Genomic DNA, 20576 nt, shown 5'->3' with positions numbered 1-20576 from the left:
TTGTATTAAAAATGAAGGCATCGTGTGTTGACCCAGGCCACCTCGCCACTAAATGTCTTATAATCATGTTGTGATCCCCAATGGCCTGCACATTGAGAGCATGAAACCCCTTTCGGCTGACATAAGCTTCCTCATCTTCGCCACTAGGGGCCTTCATTGGAAAGAGAGAGCCGTCCACTAGTCCTATAACTCCTGGCATTCTACTAGCTCGGGAAAACTCGGACTTGATAGATGAAAGCTCACCTCCTGTTGGAAACCTAATGTAGGTAGGTGCTAAAGCACTGATTGCCTTTGCCACTTCTGTTCGATTTTTAGCCAAACCAGGTTGTGACATTTTTGCAATAAAAGCTACTTCACTTTGAAAATCACCTTTTGCAAAAAACCGTAAGGCATTAGTCACTTGCAGTATAACCGGTAATGCTCCGTGACGCTTTGTTGGTCTCTATAATGCTGGTTGCAGTTCCTGTGCTAACTGTAGTATCATGTTGCACGGCAGTCTGTAATTACTTATGTGTTTTGTCATCAAAATTTAACACATCTTCCGGGTCCTCCAAGAGTCTTTCTGCCATTAAGGATCTCCGTTCTTCATTTTCAAGTATTAATAAGTGTAATGCCATGTTGGACAGCGCAATTGTAAGCATTTTTTTTTTCTGTTAGCTTTCAAATAATTTTGAAGTTAGGACAGCTGTGGGGTTGTTCTAAAGTTAAGACAGTTTTTAGGATGTTTTGTCAAGTTAGGAGGTTTCTGTAATACTACTTTCCTATCTGTAGTTAAGATAGGATAACGCACTTAGGAAATGCTGTTCTGTAATGGCTTTTGTCCTAAATGTGCTCCTAACTTAAATTACCATGGTTACCAAACAGATAAGATAAGATTTTTAAGTTAGGATCTTTCTGTAATACGCCCCCTGATGACCAGGTCGTGCTTCCCCTGGGACCTGCCATACATTGTGCATGCTGTGCCGCAATGGTGGCAACATTTTCAGGGTGGAAGGAGACGGCCTCCTCTCCAACCTCTCTTGCAGAAAGGAAAGCACAACACTGATTGGGCATTTCCTGGGGCTTCTAGTAAGAATAACACCACTCCACAAACATACTCCAGTTCAGGGCATAAGCCTGCCTAGTTGAGGGGGCTGTAGCCTGAGTGATGTGAATGGCCTGCAGTGATTTCAGCCATGTCTGACTCCAAATGAGGAGATAGCAGGTGTTTTGCGCCGCAAGAATACACGGTCTTGATGGTTGATGTACGCAGCCATCGCAGGTTGTTCATTCAGATGATCACATGCTTACCATGAAGCAGTAACTCAAGGTAATTGATATGCCACTGCATTTTAGGTCTTTGTTTAGGGGCCCGAGGCTGTGTGCCCCTTGCACACAGCACCCTAACCCAATCTGAAGGCATCTGTTGTGACAACAAAATGCCTCCACACTTGTTCTAAGGACAGTCCTGCCCATAGAAAAACAAGGTCTTACCATGGGCTGAATAATGAATAAACAGTAATGATCACCCGCCCATGCCATATCCATCTTGGGAATCGGCTGTGCAGCCAGTGCTAAAGTGATCTCATGTGCATCAATCAAGCTTTATCAAGATGATGAAGAGACAGGGAAGAGCTTGCTATTTTCCCAGTTGACCTGAAGCCCCAGATGGCTGAGGTGCCTGTGCATCAATCCCCATGCTCACACAACAGATCTCATGAATGAGCTAATATAAGTCAGTCGTTGAGATGAGCACACTCTGCAACTTTGGTGAAGATGAGCCCAAAGGGGAGGGCATTATACTGGTATGCTCAACTTTTCAAAGCAAACCAAAGAAACAGTCTGTGTCAAGGTAAAATTGAGACATGAAAATACACATCCAGATCGACTGCTGCAAACCAATCTTATGGGTGAACGCATGAAAGAATGCATTTCTGCATCAACATCTTGAACGGGAGCTTGTGTAGGGCCTGATTCTTACTTTAAGCATTTGGGCCATGTAACTGATTTGGGGAGATTTTGACAATCAAAAATGTATTCTAGAAGTTGCATTAATAAGAGTGAGAGAGAAAACCAGTTTAACCCTCTGGGGCCGAAGCCCACACTGGTGCAGTCTGTCTCGTATTTTCTTGTTGACCGCGAAAAGAACTAAAAATACTCCATAATTTTTGATCGTAGAGATAAGAATAAGGTATTGTTTGAAACTGCAAAGGGTCTACTTTTATTTTTGTATAGTCATAACAACAAAATAATGTGCTTTTGTAAAATAAAGAAAATAAACAGGGTCACTCTCTGCCATCTCAGTCTCTGTCATCTCTCTTCAATGTAAATAAAACAACCTGAATCTCAGTGAATACTCGCCACAAAGACATGAGAAACATACGAAAGCTTGAAATGTCTACTTTTAAATGAAGTCATGTCCAATACAAGCATTTTCTGATAAAATAATCCATATGAAACCAACACGATGTCCTGTTTTTCCCGTCTCAAGTCATCATCTCTAATCCGATCACGCCCATGCACTTTTCGAATTCTAAACATCCACGTGAGACGCACGACATGTAAACGCCCACATCACCTTGGTAAACAAACGAGAAGAGTACATCCTGGCTACTTTTCATTTATGGAAGAAGACGCGCTGAGAGGAATAACCCAGAACTTGCCTTAGAAGAAGAACACAACGCGATGTGTCGCACAGCTTGATCCAGTGAAGAATATACTGAGAGTTCTGTCTGTCCCTGTCTGTCGTGCTGCTGAGAGGTTTGCGATTGTAGCTCCGTGTACCTTCGCTTTTCTGTTGAATCTCTATCTTACTTTCACTCTCTGTTGTTTAAAGTGACAATATATAATTTAATTCCCACCATATTTCTGGTATTATCTATCAAACTAATTTGATCGTTCGCTTTTTAAAACCGCGAGTACAGCGCGCTAGCATTTGTTTGCCGTTAGCTTGTCATTCGCGGTTCCATTCGTTTCTGATCGGGTGTATTATTGTTTTCTTTTTTCTCGCTCCATTTTTCATGAGTTCATTAAACAACAGTGGTAAAAGAATCATTCTTCAATCACGGTGAGTAATGGGTCAAAACACTACTCTTCCGTTCCGATTAAAACATCAAACAGGTTCTCCCCACTCAGTGACGCACCCACTGAGAAACCTGATGAAAGTGCTCTTGTTATTGGCGATTATATTGTACGGAACGTGAAAATAGAGACACCAGCCACCATAGTCCAATGTTTACCGGGAGCCAGAGCTCCTGACATCTTGGCAAATTTAAAAGTGCTGGCTAATGCTAAACGTAAATTCAGTAAGATTGTTATTCACATCGGCGCTAATGATGTTCGACTTTGCCAGTCGGAGATCACTAAAAATAATGTTAAAGAGGTGTGTGAACTTGCAAGTACGATGTCAGACACTGTAGTATGCTCTGGTCCGCTCCCTGCTTCCCTGCTCCCTGCTTATTTGATACATAGCAGACTGTCATCACTCAATGGCTGGATGTCTAAGTGGTGCCCGGAGAATAACATAGGTTTCATAGACAATTGGAAGAATTTTTGGGACAGACCTGACCTGTTGAAAAGAGATGGTCGTCATCCCTCTTTGGGTGGTGCCGCTCTTCTCTCTAGAAATATGGCACATAGTCAAGTTCGTACTTGACTAACTGGGGCCCAGGTCAGGAAGCAGACAGACTGGCTAAACCGACCATCTGCTAGCCGCCTCACATCACAGAAGTCAGTTAATTCTCAGCACATAGAGACTCTTTCACCTAGATATCACACTATAGGGGCCGTGTCTGTTCCCCGAACTAGAAAATACAGAAAACAATTGAATTGGTGTTCAACAAATAAAAAACAGATATAATACAGATAAACAAATGATAAAGCTTGGCTTATTGAATATTAGATCCCTTTCTACAAAAACACTTTTTGTAAATGATATGATCACTGACCATAAACTAGATGTGCTTTGTTTGACAGAAACCTGGCTAAAACCAGATGACTACATTACTTTAAACGATTCTACCCCCCAAGATTACATTTACAAACATGAACCGCGTCCAAAAGTTAAAGGGGGAGGTGTTGCCACAATTTATAGCAATATTTTCAGTATTTCTCAGAGGTCGGGTTTCAAGTATAATTCGTTCAAAGTAATGGTGCGTCATATAACGTTATCCAAAGAAACAAGTGTTAATGATAAATCCCCTGTGATGTTTGTACTGGCTACTGTATACAGGCCACCAGAGCACCATACAGACTTTATTAAAGAATTTGCTGATTTTATATCTGAGGTAGTGCTGGCTGCAGATAAAGTCCTAATTGCTGGTGATTTTAATATCCATGTTGATAATGAAAAAGATGCATTAGGATCAGCATTTATAGACATTCTAAATTCCATTAGTGATAAACAACACGTTTCAGGACCTACTCATTGTCGAAATCATACTCTAGATTTAATACTGTCATATGGAATTGATGTCAGTGTCATTGAAATATTGCAGCAGAGCGATGATATCTCAGATCATTATCTAGTTTCATGTATATTCCATATAGCTAAAGCTGTAAAGTGAACTCCTTGTTACAAATATGGTAGAACCATCACTTCTACCACAAAAGACTGCTTTATAAATAATCTTCCTGATTTATCTCAATTCCTCAGCATATCCAACAGTGCAGAAAAACTTGATGATGTAACAGAAACTATTGACTCGCACTTTTCTAGCACTTTAGATACGGTTGCTCCTTTACGCTTAACCCTTTAAAACCTAAGGGTAAAATAGGTCATTTTTACATATTTTGTTTATTTGACTGTAAAATTCTAACAGAATGTGCTATTTTCAAGTGCAAGGTGTCATTTTTTCAGAAAACAGATGGCTTTCAAACAAGTACAGTTTTTGACCATTAATTTTGTGTGGTGAGTTTGTAAACAGAATTTAAATACACAAAAATAAAAAACAACAGTAATACATTTTCTGTTTTTTATTTATAAAAAAAGAGAAAAATCGTGATCGAAATAATCCAACACTTCTTACTTCAAATTTCAACTATATTACATATATACAAGTATTTTTGGGACACTGGGTTGCACAGTTTTCATTTAGGAGGCTTTTTTGTTCATACACGCACACAATTACTCATGCGTGCATATGCATACACCCATTCATTTACACTCACGGACTCATAATAGCGATGCACACACTACATGTGAAAAAGTGTCACTCAGACTGCTCCCAAAGTCTCATCAAAAATCATCCCAATCGACTCTTGTGCTATTTACTCCTCCTTCACCATGTTTTTGTTTGTTTCGTTTATTATTTTATGCAATCCAAAACTCTGCGCTCCCTATCTCTCCATTCAAATTCTCCCTTCCCGCTCTTCCGGAAATCAGCCGTGATTTGTCGACGGAGCGCAAGAAATTACAGTAATAAGCCATATATTGCCGAAAAGCGCATGTTGTCTGCTGTCAGGAGCAATTTGAATTATTGTGATGGTGCAAATGGTTGAAGAGTTATGGTAACATGAATACAGCTTGGTTTAATGTGTCGGCGCAGATACAGCCAGTTTTAAAGGGTTAAGGAAGATTAAGGAAAAGAGTCCAACACCGTGGTATAATGAGCACACTCTGGCCCTAAAGAGAGCAGCCCAGAAAATGGAGCGCAGCTGGAGAAAAACAAAATTAGAGGTATTTCGTATTGCTTGGTGGGAAAGTACCCTATCCTACAGAAAAGCATTAAAAACTGCTAGATCTGCTTACTTTAGGTCTCTTTTAGAAGAAAACAAACACAACCCCAAGTATTTATTTAATACAGTGGCTAAATTAACAAAAAAATATAACATCAGCAGGTGCAGATATTACCCAGCAGCACAGTAGTAATGACAAAATGATCAAAAACTGGATGACTAGCAATTTCTTACTGCTAAATTCTGAAAAAACAGAGGTGTTAATTATTGCACCAAAAACCTTTGCATGTAATAACCTAGATCACTGTCTAATACTTGAAGGCTGCTCTGTCGATTCTTCGTCATCAGTTAGGAACCTAGGCGTACTTTTTGACAGCAATCTTTCCTTCGAAAAACATGTTTCTAGCATTTGTAAAACTGCATTTTTCCATCTTAAAAATATATCTAAATTACTACCTATGCTCTCAATGTCAAATGCAGAAACATTAATTCATGTGCTCTTGACCTCGAGGCTAGATTATTGTAATGCTTTTTTAGGTGGTTGCTCTGCACGTTTAATATACAAACTCCAGCTGGCTCAAAATGCAGCAGCTAGAGTTCTTACTAGAACCAGGAAGTATGACCACATTAGTCCGATTCTGTCAACACTGCACTGGCTCCCTATTAAACATCATATACATTTTAAGATCTTGCTAATTACCTATAAAGCCCTGAATGGTTTGGGACCTCAGTATTTGAGTGAGCTCTTATTGCATTATAGTCCTTAACGTCGGCTGCGATCTCAAAACTCTGGCCATTTGATAATACCTAGAATATCAAAATCAACTGCGGGCGGGAGATCGTTTTCCTATTTAGTGCCCAAACTCTGCAACAATCTACCTAACACTGTTCGGGAAGCAGACACACTCTTGTCAGTTTAAATCTAGATTAAAGACCAATCTCTTTAACCTGGTTTACACATAATGCTGCTCATAATACTGCTCATGATACATTCATGCTGCTCACATATGATTGTTGCCCAGTTTGTGCTGAATACAGTGTTATCAGATAAAGTCTGATAACACTGTATTCAGCACAGACTGGGCAACAATCATATGTGCCATTAATATGTTTTCAAGATACTGAAAAAACACAAATGTCAGGGCATGTCAAAACTTCTCCAGGGCTCCAAAACGAGCGTTAATCAGAATCAGAATGAGCTTTATTGCCAGGTATGTTTACACATACGAGGAGTTTTTGTGACAGAAACTTCCATAGTGCAACAGAATGGCAGTGACAAGACAAAACACAGATAATAAAAGAATAAACATAGAACAAGTAAATGGGGAATAACAATATGCAAATTGACAGTTTATAAGTGCATAAATTAAAACAAATTTTAATTAAATTAATTAAATTATTTATAAAAAAAAGAATAATTATCTGTACCAAGATTTGTAATAGCTCTTGCACGTTGTAGCTCTTTTGTTGGTTTTGATTGCTTCTTATGTCCTCATTTGTAAGTCGCTTTGGGTAAAAGGGTCTGCTAAATGACTAAATAAATAGTATTGTGTATTCCACAATTATTTTTCATAATTATTGTTCATAAGATGGATTGCCTGAGGGAAGAAACTGTTCTTCTGCCCTTCTGCCAGCCCTTTTGCATACTCTGGATAAGTACAGAGTGGGGAGGGTTGTACCAGTGATTCGTTCTGCAGTCCAGACTATGCTACGTATTCTTCTGAGTTCAGATTTGGTAGCTGAGCTGAACCAGACAGTTATTGAAGTGCAGAGGACGGATTCAATGATGGCAGAGTAGAACTGTTTCAGCAGCTCCTGTGGCAGGTTGAACTTCCTCAGCTGGCGAAGGAAGTACAACCTCTGCTGAGCCTTTTTAACCATGGACTCAATGTGAATGTCCCACTTCAGGTCCTGTGAGATGGTGGTGCCCAGGAATATGAATGACTCCACTGCAGTCACAGTGCTGTTCATGATGGTGAGTGGGGGGAGAGTACTGATTTGAGAGTACAATGATTTGTCTTACTGTTGAACAAATCATATTTGTTCAACAGTAAGCATACTTCAATTAAAATTGTTTTCATACTTCATATAGCTTTGAAAATGCTCAGGAGATTTCAGGAACCTGTGATCACATGATAATGTAGATGAAAATATAGCACAAATCTGTCATAAACATAGCATTATAATGAGAACTTTATAGAAATCTAGCCTATAGTAAATTCTGTCCTTGCCTGTGTTTCAGCGTGCTGTTATGAAAGCGCATCATGGCGGGAGCTCTCTCTCTCACTATAACGCGTAACTTAAAGTTCACTGGCATTTGCATCCTTTTGTGCAGATACAAGTTGTAATAACAGTTCATCATCATCATTCTATTTTGTTATCCAGATTACGTAGTATTGGTGTGTCTAATTCAACTCTATCTTGGTTTTCTAACTATTTATTTAACAGATCCCAATATGTAAAAATTGACCAACAATTATCCGTACCATTAACTATTAATAAAGGGGTCCCTCAGGGGTCTGTGTTAGCATCAACCCTGTTCTCAATCTACATTAATAATATTTCTCAGGTTATCTGTGGTCAGAAAACCTATATTCACCTATATGCGGATGATACTATTCTTTATGTTGTGGGATCATCATATGATGAAGGCTTAAAACAAGCACACGATAGTTTTAATAAAGTTCAAGAGGCTTTTAATTATGTGGGTAGTAAATCAAGGAACTATTAAGCCAGATTAGCCGAGATATTTATACGAAGATACTACCTCAATTATTGCCCCATCCGGAGTTATAATGTCTTTATTATTTCGTTTTTTTTTTTCCCCAAACCCCATTACTTTTGTTTTTGTGCTATGTAAAACTAGATTCAAGTCATTAATCTCCAGAAGAAAGTTAAATCTAGACTTAGTTTTTTGTTTCGAAATAGATCTGTTTACCACCTCAGCCAAGAAATATCTTGTCGAAACTACTTAATTATGTGATATATAGAAATGCATGTAAAGGCGTTCTGGAGAAATTAGACATGTTGTATCATGCAGCAATTAGATTGATTACTAATGCACCTTACAGAACGCATCATTGTGAATTATACTCCCTTTTATGGCATATAAGACGAGAAACTCACTGGTATATTTTTATTTTTATTACCTGAATATCTTCAAAAGTTGTTGAAACCTCATCTTAATACATATACAACTAGATCATCAAATTATATTTCCTTGGCTATTCCTAGAAATAAAACTACTTATGGTCGTTCCGCTTTTGAAGAGTTATTGAAATTAGAGAGAGATATTCCAGTATGTGCATTTGACCTCAATCTGTAAATGTTTTAACTGAGATTTGAAACCTTTTTTTTTTTTGTGAATTATGTATTGTGATATATGTTTGTATGTCTCAGGAGATATTAATTCTCCTGCCAGGCTGTTATTGTACATAAGAACGTGTTCTAAATTAACTTGCCTGGTTAAATAAAGGTTAAATAAATAAAAAGTAATGTTGCGTCTGTTATGTATCAAAGTTATCTGATTAATATCATAGGATGTGTCATAGAATTGGTTTCAGTATATTGGCATAAAGTCACTCTTCAGCTTCACCCCAGGCTGCTATTCCTTTTTAGATGCTTCTTTTTTAATAACATTGCTACATCATAATCATAATATAACAGTGTTCTAATCATGCGTTCATGTTTTCATAGACAGGTTTTCATGTCATATTTTTGTTTTTAACATTCATTTTCATAACAGTCTTTAGATATTTTCATTATGCATGATCTCCATTATCTCCATTCCCGCACACCCCACTACCCGATTCGTTTACTCATTTTTGAAACCTACCGATAATTGAAATGAGAAACTGCCAAAAATGCCCATCCCTATCAAAAAACCCGATGCATAAATTCTCCTCCCCTTCACATCTGCCGTAATAATATTAATTAATATTTTACCTTTGCAGGTACCCTGGGTACCTTAGCAACCGCGTAGCAACACCCTAGCAACCACCCCGGGTACCTTAGCAACCACTTAGCAACACCCTAGCAAGCACCCCGGGTACCTTAGCAACTACATAGCAGCAACCGCATAGCAACACCTTAGCAACCACCCCAGGTACCCTAGCAACCACATAGCAACCCCCTAGCAACCACCTAGAATACCCTACCACTCTGAGGTCCTTAGCATCTATCTATCTATCTATCTATCTATCTCTGACAGACTGTATTGCCTTAAGTTTGTAAAACTACTTTAAACTTCAAAACTATTTCATACTGAAAACCATCAAACTTAAAGCTTTTTTAAACTTTTCAAACTTTTTCAAACTTTCTGGTCCGGCTTTCTCAAGCCAACTTAAAGTTTGTCTCAACAAACTTTTTTATCTAGTTATTCTATATTAATGTGCATCATAGCGAATGAGTAAATAGGTGTCATCATTGTACAGTCTACACGCGTCGTAGCCAAGTATATTAGATCCATGTCGCACAGTGTGACATGCAATGATCTTATAGGATTGTTAAAATTGTGCAGTGTGTTTTGGGCTTAAGGGGGTGGAGCTAAGACGCAAGTGAAAGGTAGTAATGGAAATAAGGGCTGCATCCAAAAACTTAAGGCCGTTTCACACGGAGCGCACTGTCCCCTGCTCAATACACAGCATTAAATTAAGATAAATAAAGTTTGGTTCTACACCAGAAACACAAACCATCTATAATGTTTACAAGAATACATCTTAAAATATAAATAGAGGTACAATTAGCATCAACCTAAATTTGAAAATGTGATTTATTTACTTTTTATTTTTTGATTAAAACCCACTTTAAACCATCATCGAGTGCTTGTAATAACTTCCGATTGAGATCTATAGTGGATTTTTATTCTATAATAGGCAGACATGCACTCTTTGTATGTTTTATAATGGATTGAGCACGACACCTCTTTCCCATTTGTCATAAACATCCTTTATTGTTATAAAAATATCATGAGCTGCAAAAAACATGCAGAAAATATATCGTCATAATCATATGTCTATCTGCTTTCATGTGAAGAAAAATGTTCCTCATTTTTTCATACGTAAAGGCAGGAGACATGATCCCATGATTGACGGATCTTGAGTGAACACACTCGTGCACATGGAAGAAAATGGACAGTGCTCAGATCACATTCAGTGGAGAATTAATAGGATTTATATTCTGTATACAGAACATGTGAGAATAAATCTGTTCTCAGATACCAAAGATAACAAGAACTCAGCATCCACTTAAGTATGTCCGACAATCATAGATACAAACTGTTCATTCTCATGTAAAAATGACCCTGGTTAATGCCAGGTCTGTGTCTAATAAGACTTTTATTTTGAATGACTTTTTTATGTGTCGTGGCTTAGACTTTTTAATTTTAACTGAGACATGGACTGGAGCTGATGAGTCATCTAAATTTGGTGACCTATGTCCATTAAATTGTAGCTTTATTAGCACTCTAAGATGTGTTCGAAGAGGAGGTGGGGTGGCTATGGTTTTTAGGAACCAGTACAAACTACAGACAATCTTTGCTGAGAACTTTTCTACATTCGAATCACAATGTGTACTGATAGAATCTCCCACCAATCCGTTGCTGTGTGTCTTGGTTTACAGACCTCCAAAGCCAGATAAAGATTTTATAAAGGAGTTTTCTGATTTCATATTTCATATCATTACATTATATGATCATCTGTTAATTTTGAGTGATTTTTAATATTCACGTCTGCTGTCCTGGAAAGCCTATGGTCACAGAGTTTACTCATGTTTTGGATTCTTTTGGTTTTATTCAGCATGTTGATAAGGCTACACATGTACTTGGGCATACTCTTGACTTAATACTCTTAATTACTCTGATACTCTTTAACTCTTCTAGTTCAGCTATTTTGGACTCTATAGCCCCTCTTAAATATAAATCCCCAAAATTTAAATCACAACCATGGTTAGATGATACCACCCGTTCACTTAGACAGATCTGACGGAAAGCAAAGAGGAGATGGAAAATAGATCATCTTACTGTCTCTTTCGAAATCTTTAGGAACTCCCTGGTGAACTTTCAGAAAGCATCTAGAAAGGCAAGAGCTAAATTCTTTTCTGACATTATCAGTAAATACTCACATACCCCTAAAATCCTGTTCAGTACTATAAATTCAATAATTAATCCCTGTACTTCCAATGAAGCAGAACATTCTGCTGACATATGTGAGAGATTTTTGAGGTTTTTCATTGAAAAGATTGATGGCATTCGATCCTCCCTTATTCCTTCTTACTCTAACACTCTGCTTGAATGTCCATTTAATACAGCCAAATTTAATAGCTTTCAGCCAGTGTCTTTGTTTGATCTGAGGAACTTAGTGATGCAGGTGAAATCCACAACCTCGCCGCAGGATGTTGTTCTTTCTGATATCATTAAAGTTTCTTTTGATATAATTGGTTCTAGCATCCAAACAATTATCAATTCCTGCTTAGTCTCTGGCACTGTTCCTGCATTTTTAAAGCATGCAGTTGTCCACCCACTGCTTAAAAAGCCCAATGCTGATATAAAATGTTTGAATAATTATCGTCCTATCTCAAAATTGTCTTTTCTTTCAAAAGTTATGAAAAAAGTTGTCCAATCACAGTTACTTCCTTTTTTAAATTCGACTCTGGTATTTGAACCATTTCAATCAGGTTTTGCAACCTATCATAGCACTGTTATGAAACGTCTCCGGTTACTTAACTGTAACCTTGTTCCCTGAGAAAGCGGAACGAGATGCTACGCTGCTCAGCGCATTGGGAACGTCTTTAGTCGTGACCAGCTGTGAATATTGTGTGTAACACGTCGATAGAATTGACCCGGAGGTAATATATAAAAAGATGAGCCACAGGTGCATCGTCAGGATATTTTGTCTGAAGAGCAGTCCTGGGACATCTTCAGCACGGCAAAGCAGCGCAGCATCTCGTTCCGCTTTCTCAGGGAACAAGGTTACAGTTAAGTAACCGGAGACGTTCCCTTTCGAAAGCTACAATCGATGCTGCGCTGCTCAGCGCATTGGGAACGAGAATACCCACGCCGCCGTGCTTGGAAATGTCTGGACCCCACGGTTGTGCAGGTGTGCCCACAAGAACGCAATAAGGCCTCAGACATTAGTTTGTGACGTTGACTCAAGGACATGAGAGCCCGGAGTGGCATGAACATCCAAACTATAAAATCTTATGAATGTGTGCGGAGAGGACCAACCTGCCGCATCACAAACCTGTTGTAAGGGGGGCACCCCTTGCCAAAGCACTAGAGGAGGCGACCCCCCCTGGTGGAGTGAGCCCTAAGACCTATAGGCGAAGCTTGACCGCGCACCTCATAAGCAAGAGCAATAGCATCCCTGACCCAATGAGACATGGTCTGCTTGGTGGCAGCTGCTCCTCTGTTACTACCACCATAACAGACGAACAGTTGCTCTGACTTACGCCACTGGCTAGTGCGGTGGATGTAAGCCTGAAGAGCACGGACTGGACACAGTCTATGAGATTTCTCCTGCTCCGGCGTTGTGAACGGTGGAGGGCAGAAGGCCTCTAGAATGACCGGATGTACAGCCGAAAATGGAACCTTAGGCAGGTAATCAGGATGTGGATGCAAAATCACTTTCACCATTCCTGGGGCAAAGTCTAAGCAGGATGGAGAGATAGACAGAGCCTGCATATCCCCAATTCTCTTCAAGGAAGTTATTGCCATGAGAAAAACCATTTTTAGAGTCAGACGTTTTTTAGACGCTGATTCTATAGGTTCAAAGGGGGTTTCAACCAGACTTTCGAGAACCGTAGCTAAGTCCCATGAAGGGATCTTGGTTTTTACTGGAGGCCTCAGTCGCCTGGCCCCCCGAAGGAAGCGAGAGAGCAGAGGATGTCTCCCGAGTGGCGCCCCGTCTACCAAGGCCTGGCAAGCCGCAAGAGCGGCCACATAAACCTTAAGAGTAGCAGGGCATGTGCCTGTTGATAATTTCTCTAGTGGAGGAAGCTCTAACACTCAGAATGGTCTTAATAACGGCAGGCGAAAGCCCAGTGTACCTCAGTTGGTTCCCATCAGGGGCCAAACGTGAAGATTCCACAGGTCGGGCCTGGGATGGAATATCGTGCCCTCCGCCTGAGACAGAGGGTCCCTCCTCTCCGGAATCGCCCACGGCGAGCCGTCGAGGAGAGATATTATCTCCGAGAACCACACTCTGTTCGGCCAACGTGGCACTACCAGCAAGAGGCAAGACCCTTGTTGGCGAACTCTGGCTAGAACTCCCGGGAGCAGAGAAACTGGAGGAAACACATACAGGCGCATCTTGGGCCATGTGTGCGCCATCGCATCCAGACCCAATGGAGCTGGGTGACTCAGAAAGAAGTAGAGGGGACATTGCGCTGTCTGTAGTGAGGCGAAGAGGTCCACCTCCGCTTTGTAAAAATTTGGACCAAATCTGTTTAACTACTTCCGGGTGGAGTTCCATTCCCCCGTCAGTAGTGTCTGCTTGGACAGTAAATCTGCTCCCACATTCAAATGCCCTGGAATGTATACTGCCCTGAGTGACAGGAACTTGTCCTGGGCCCAGAGAAAATCTGCCTCGCTATTCTGTTCAGATTGCGTGAGCGCAGACCTCCCTGGTGACTTATATAAGAGACTGCTGCTGTGTTGTCCACCCGCACTAGGACATGACAGCCCCTCAATTGATGGAGAAAATATTTCAGAGCCAGAAATACGGCCATCAGCTCGAGGCAATTGATGAGCCAATCGAGCTGATGGCCCTCCCATTCCCCTTGAGCTGGACGGCCATCTAAGACCGCTCCCCAGCCCATCAGGGAGGCGTCCGCCGTTAGCAGTCTGCAACGACACGGCGCCCCTAGAGTGGGACCCAAGGCGAGGAACCGGGGTCTGAGCCACAGAGGTAGTGTACGAAGCCCACGGCGCGTCACTTTTATTTGCCTTTGAGGATTGGCTCTTGGATGAAATCCTCTGGCTTTCAGCCACAACTGAAACGGTCTCATGTGCAACAGCCCCAGAGGAATCACCGTGGATGCTGAAGCCATGTAACCTAACATCTTTTGGTACTGACGAACAGTGCGATCTTGGCCTAGCCTGACTTTGCTCATGGTCTGCCGAATGGTCTCGATACGAGCGGGAGATAGTTGTGCCCGCATCGTGATCGAATCCCAAACGATCCCGAGATAAGTCGTTCTCTGGGCAGGAGAAAGAACACTTTTCTTGGTGTTGAGTCTCAACCCTAGAGAAACTAGATGAGCTAACACGATGTCTCTGTGTTGGAGCGCCATCTCTCGCGATTGTGCTAATATTAACCAATCATCAATGTAATTCAAAATGCGAATGCCCTGGAGTCTTAATGGAGCCCGTGCTGCATCCATGCATTTTGTGTAAGTGTGGGGTGACAAGGCTAGGCCGAATGGAAGAACCCGAAATTGGTACGCTTCGCCCCCGAAAGCGAACCTCAAGAATTTCCTGTGTTGTGGCAATATTTCTATGTGAAAATATGCACCCTTCAGATCGATCGTGACGAACCAATCGTGATGTTGAATTTGCGTCACGACCATCTTGACGGTTAACATCTTGAACTCGAGCGCTTTGACTGCACGGTTTAAGTCTCGAAGATCCAAGATTGCACGCACCCCCCCATCCTTTTTGGGAACCAGGAAGTGTCTGCCCGACTCTCTCTCTGGAAGAGGAACATGTTCTATGGCCTCTTTGCTCAGAAGAGTTTGCAGCTCTAGTCTGCAGCTCTCAGACAGTACGTGCATCAGCTCCGGTTTCACGGAAGTGAAAACCATGCCGTTGAAACGCGGAGGACGACGAATAAATTGGATTCTGTATCCTATCTTGCTTAATACCCACGCAGAAATGTCTGGCAGAAGTTTTGCTGCCAGACTCTCTGAGAGTGGTATTAATTTTAATACTTCCTTTTGAGGGGATGTTAGATGTTCCGAGTCCGGAATGACAGCCGGAAACAACGGAACATCTAACATTTCGCTGGAAACCGCTGCCCCCCGAAGCACGAGAAGTGGCGGGGATGGAGTGGTTTTGTGAGGGTAGCGGGAAGGGGCGAGAGATCTTGAACGCGCCCCATCCCGTGGGGAACTACCCCCACCAGATTGGGCGCCAGACCATCAGGACTTCCGCTTCCTGTTAATAATAGTCCTGAGGTCTGGCTTGGGAGGTTGCTGAGCGCGGCGAGCCTGTCCCCAGTCTCTACGAGGGGGAGCACTCTCCGCCACGCTCTGCTTTTTAACCTCCCTAGCTTTTGAAGGACCGGCGCGGGCTGGGCGGCCATCTATGGTGGCAGACGGGCCCTCCCTTGAGTGCGGCGAGGAAGGAACTGAACGAATGCTTCTTCGTGTTTCTTCACCTCTTTAAATCCGGCCACTACGGTTTCACGGAGTCGCCAAACAAACCAGAGGGAGAAACAGGGGAGTCTAACAGAACACACGATCTTTCTCTTAAATACCTGTCAGATTCAGCCACAGGTGCCTCTCCGTGCTGACTAAAGCACTCATTGAACTCATTGCACTCACTGTCGGAGAGACAGATCTGTGGTTCGACAAAGCTCAGAGAACGCCTCCTCGTCGATGGTACTGCCCATACTGCCATAGGGGTGGTGATGGCGCAGTGGATAAGACACATGCCTTTGGTGTGAGAGACCCGGGTTCGAATCCACTGTGAGACACCAATGTGTCCCTGAGCAAGACACTTAACCCCTAGTTGCTCCAGAGGCGTGCGACCTCTGACACATATAGCAATTGTAAGTCGCTTTGGATAAAAGCGTCAGCTAAATGAATAAATGTAAATGTAAATGTACTCAAATCCTTCAACAGGTCAGCCTGGTATGCCTGTAACAGTGCCATAGTGTGCAGCGCAGCACCAGCCTGACCTGCAGCTTGGAAAGCTTTACCCACTCGTGATGATGTTATACGACAAGGTTTAGTGGGGAGGGTAGGTTTCTTTATCGAAGATGCGGCTTCGGGCGAGAGATAGCTTGCGAGCGTCTCTTCAACCCGAGGCATCTCCGTATACCCCCGCGACTTCGCACCCACGATAGTCGAAGGCACAAAGACGCGAGAAGTATATGGTTTACTCCATGACTTAGACAGCTTACTGCGTTTGGGGGTCTCTTGTTCACGTGGCCAGTCACTTTTTATCTGTAACCTGGCCACCTCTAAAGAACCAAGAGATATATCATCCCCCTCCTGAACCGAATAAGCACCGAAGCGCACTTCGAGATCACGAGAAGGGATGTTAGGATCTGGTGACGCAGCAAGCGAAAGGGACGGACCCGTCTCTTGCTCGTCATGCAGATCCATACGAGAGCCCCCCCGATGGTAATGCGGGTGCGGACTGGAAATAGTTCAGATGGGAGCGAAGCATCTTAACTGTGAGCTGGTCACAATGCTCGCACCCGCCTTTCTCTATAGCCAGAACCGCGTGCTCTTCCCCCAAACAAACAAAACAATAATCGTGTGTATCCAGCTCAGACATGGGATGGGAGCATGGAGGAACACAACGCTTACTGATTTGTTGGCTCATTTCCCTTTGTTGTTAACGTGAGAGAAAAAAGATTTGCAAACCTGCTCAGAATGTTTCTTCGACGCACACATGCACAGAATGATCTGAAGACAAAAGACCTGACGATGCACCTGTGGCTCATCTTTTTATAGCTATATTACCCCCGGTCAATTCTATCGACGTGTTACACACAATATTCACAGCTGGTCACGACTAAAGACGTTCCCAATGCGCTGAGCAGCGCAGCATCGATTGTACCTTTCGAAAGGGAACACAAGAATGATGGAAACAAAGATGCAAGTAACCAGTTTATTGACAGACGGTGAAATGGCAGAAATGAACAGAAAGGATGAATGAAGTCTCTCAGATGGGTAGGTGGTGCAGGGACTTTGATGGTCAGCGTGGTGATGAATGGTGAAGAGTGAGCCAACGTAGAACATCCAAAGACACGATAACCAAGACAAGACAAACCAGAGTTTCCAAGGACGAACACACGATGAAACAATCCACTGACATCAAACAACGATCTGACAAACAGGAGAGATTGCAGTGAGTTTAAGTAGCCAAGAGAAGATGAGCAGCAGCTGGAGAGGGTAATGAGAACAGGTGACGGGGATACAAAATAATGAGGGCTAAACCAAATCAGACAGATCGATGGGGGGAGACAATGGAAGAAACCAAATCAGAACAATGACAAATACCAGAAACACAAGGAGACATGTACACACAGACCTACACAAGTACACGTGACATGAAGAACACAATGGATTCATAAACCGTGACAAGCACTGAAACGGCTTTGCTAAAAGTGATGAATGATTTACTACTTGCGGTTGACTCTGGTGAAAATGCAGTTTTGATTTTATTGGATTTAAGTGCTGCTTTTGACACATTTGATCACAACATCCTTTTGTCATGCCTTGAACATTTGGTAGGTATTAAGGATACAGCATTATCGTGTATTAAGTCATATCTTAAATCCAGGACACTTTCAGTGGCTATCGGCCAGTTTTCCTCCTCATCAGTTTCTCTCCCTTGTGGGGTTCCTCAAGGGTCCATTCTGGGGCCCTTTTTAATCTGTACATGCTTCCACTTGGTAATATTATTAGGAAATATAAAATCCGTTTTCATTTCTATGCTTATGATTCTCAGTTATACGTTCCATTCAAATCTAGACATTTTCTGCAGCCTCTTATGGACTGTCTGAAAGACATTAAAATCTGGATGGCGAATAATTTCCTCCAGCTAAATAATGAAAAAACTGAGGTGATTATTTTTGGTCCCTCTAAAACCAGAAACTCTATAGTTAGTAACTTAGACAGTCTCACTCCATATGTTACGTCATATCCAAAAAATGTAGGTCTTATTTTTGACTGAGCTTTGCCTTGAAAAGCAAATTAGCTCAGTTGTTAAAAAAAGCTATTATCAATTGAGAATTATTTCTAGACTAAAATCGACACTTTCCTTTCAAGACTTTAAAAGTTATTCATGCATTTATCACATCACGATTAGACTACTGTAATTCCTTATACCTAGGTCTTCCCCAATCTTCACTGGCTCGTTTGCAGATGGTCCAGAATGCAGTGGATAGATTGTTAACTGGTGCAAAAAAACGTGATCACATCACTCCAATTTTAGCATCGCTCCACTGGCTTCATGTCTCTTTTAGAATTCAATTAAAAATTTTGTTGATTGTTTTTAAGGCACTTAATGGACAAGCCGCATCATACATTTCTGATCTTATCTCGTTTAATTCTGCTCCTAAATCCCTCGGATCTGCTAATAAAGCTCTTTTATATGTCCCACGGTCACGACTTAAGTTTAAAGGTGACAGAGCCTTTGCAGTAGCTGCGCCACGGCTATGGAATCAGTTGCCACCTAACATTAAGAGTGCTCTGTCTATTTCGGTTTTTAAGTCGAGACTTAAAACACATCTTTATCCTATGGCCTTTCCTGAATTTTAATTTATGGATTAGTATTGTTATCTTGGATTTTAATTTGCATTTTATTTGATACTTTATTGTATTTTATAATTGTTTTGTACAGCACTTTGGTCAGTGTAAGCTGAATTTAAATGTACTCTATAAATAAAATTTACTTAATACTTACACTTTTTTTCGGTGTTTGTTTCGACTGATTTTGGAAACACTCTCACTCTTTTGTGCAACAGCAGCTGCTCTGGGCACGTGATCTAATCTCAAATATGATTGGACAGCCCGTTTCTTCGCTGAGAGACGTGGAAAAAATTGACACACAGGGCGGGAAAAAAAATCCTAGCTTTATTCGCACCATGAATGTTCACGCCTGGTGTGAATAGCCCATAGGATCTATTGTTTCGCTTCAAAAATTTTCGCATTCAGTGTGAAAAGGCCTTTAGGCAGCTGACTTGCTGCCTTATCAGGTAATGACTTTGCAGGCAGCAATATTGTACGAAGGCACCCCATGAAACTGATTATGGACAGGCTTCTGAGGCAGCTTAATGGTTTAATGATCTACAACAAAAAATAATGAGTTTTGTGTATGTGTGTGTGGCGCTTCAGTAGTCCCAGAGGAATGAGAAACAGGTACACTGTAATCAGCGCCAGGTACGGGGTCATGGTAAATGAAGTCCGTGCAGAAATTAGAACTCCGGCGAGGGTGCCCTCTCGTGCCGATCGAGAGGAACCACAGAGGCTGAATTCGTGACACTGGGCTTTAGTGTCATTTGCATATTACTGTTATGTGTTATGTATGATTTGGATGTTTGAAATGGATGTAGTGATATCTGGAGTTTCTGCACACTACCACTAGTACTCCATAGATCCATACATGTAATAATTTATTTATTAAAGACATAATAGTAATAATAATAATAATGTTGCTTAAAAAAAATGAATTGATTTATTGTGACATACAAAGCACAGATCATGAATCTGCATTTCATATCATTCCCCCTTGTTTTTTTGTTGTTGTTTTTTCTCTTTGATTGGAGTGATGGGGTTACCATGACTTTGGCATAATTTTTATATTGATCTAAATTAAGTTTTCTTGCTTACACATAGGTCTTAAGTACTTGCTTCCAGATTTATTCGTTTCAAGAACACTGACAACACACTCATCTTGAATTTAGGAAGATCCCAAAATATCTTTTGCCTGCTGCGTTGGCTGCAATATATATTTAGCTCACAACAGACACAGACAGCTAGAGCACTTTCTCTCCCTTCAGAAAAGCCCAAAACCTCCCCAGTCCATTCTTCTGAAGCTGCTGTCAGATCGGCTGCTTAACCAACCCTGGTGTCGCCTGTCTTACAGGATCAGCCCCGCAGTACATTGGCCAGGAGGAGTTCTACGGAGAGCAGTATGGACACACTCAGAGCTCCAGCGAGCATGTTAGCCAACAGTATTACTCAGATGG

The 20576-nt window shown here is 41.5% G+C and overlaps 1 protein-coding gene across 1 annotated transcript in view; it reads left to right on the top strand.

Moving 5' to 3' along the window:
- Nucleotides 1-20576, top strand: part of LOC306859433 (calcium-responsive transactivator-like) — a gene marked incomplete at both ends in the record, with an annotated part of 91139 nt that overhangs the window by 56543 nt on the left and 14020 nt on the right. The window contains one exon of the mRNA XM_079400450.1: nt 20474-20575. Within this exon, the coding sequence (XP_079256576.1) occupies nt 20474-20575 (102 nt within the window). The remainder of the gene's footprint in view (nt 1-20473; nt 20576) is intronic.

The sequence above is a fragment of the Barbus barbus genome, assembly GCF_936440315.1.
Source record: "Barbus barbus genome assembly, chromosome: 40".
Lineage (NCBI taxonomy): Eukaryota > Metazoa > Chordata > Actinopteri > Cypriniformes > Cyprinidae > Barbus > Barbus barbus.
Note: the sequence above shows the minus strand (reverse complement) of the source record. Positions and strands in the feature narration are given on the sequence as shown.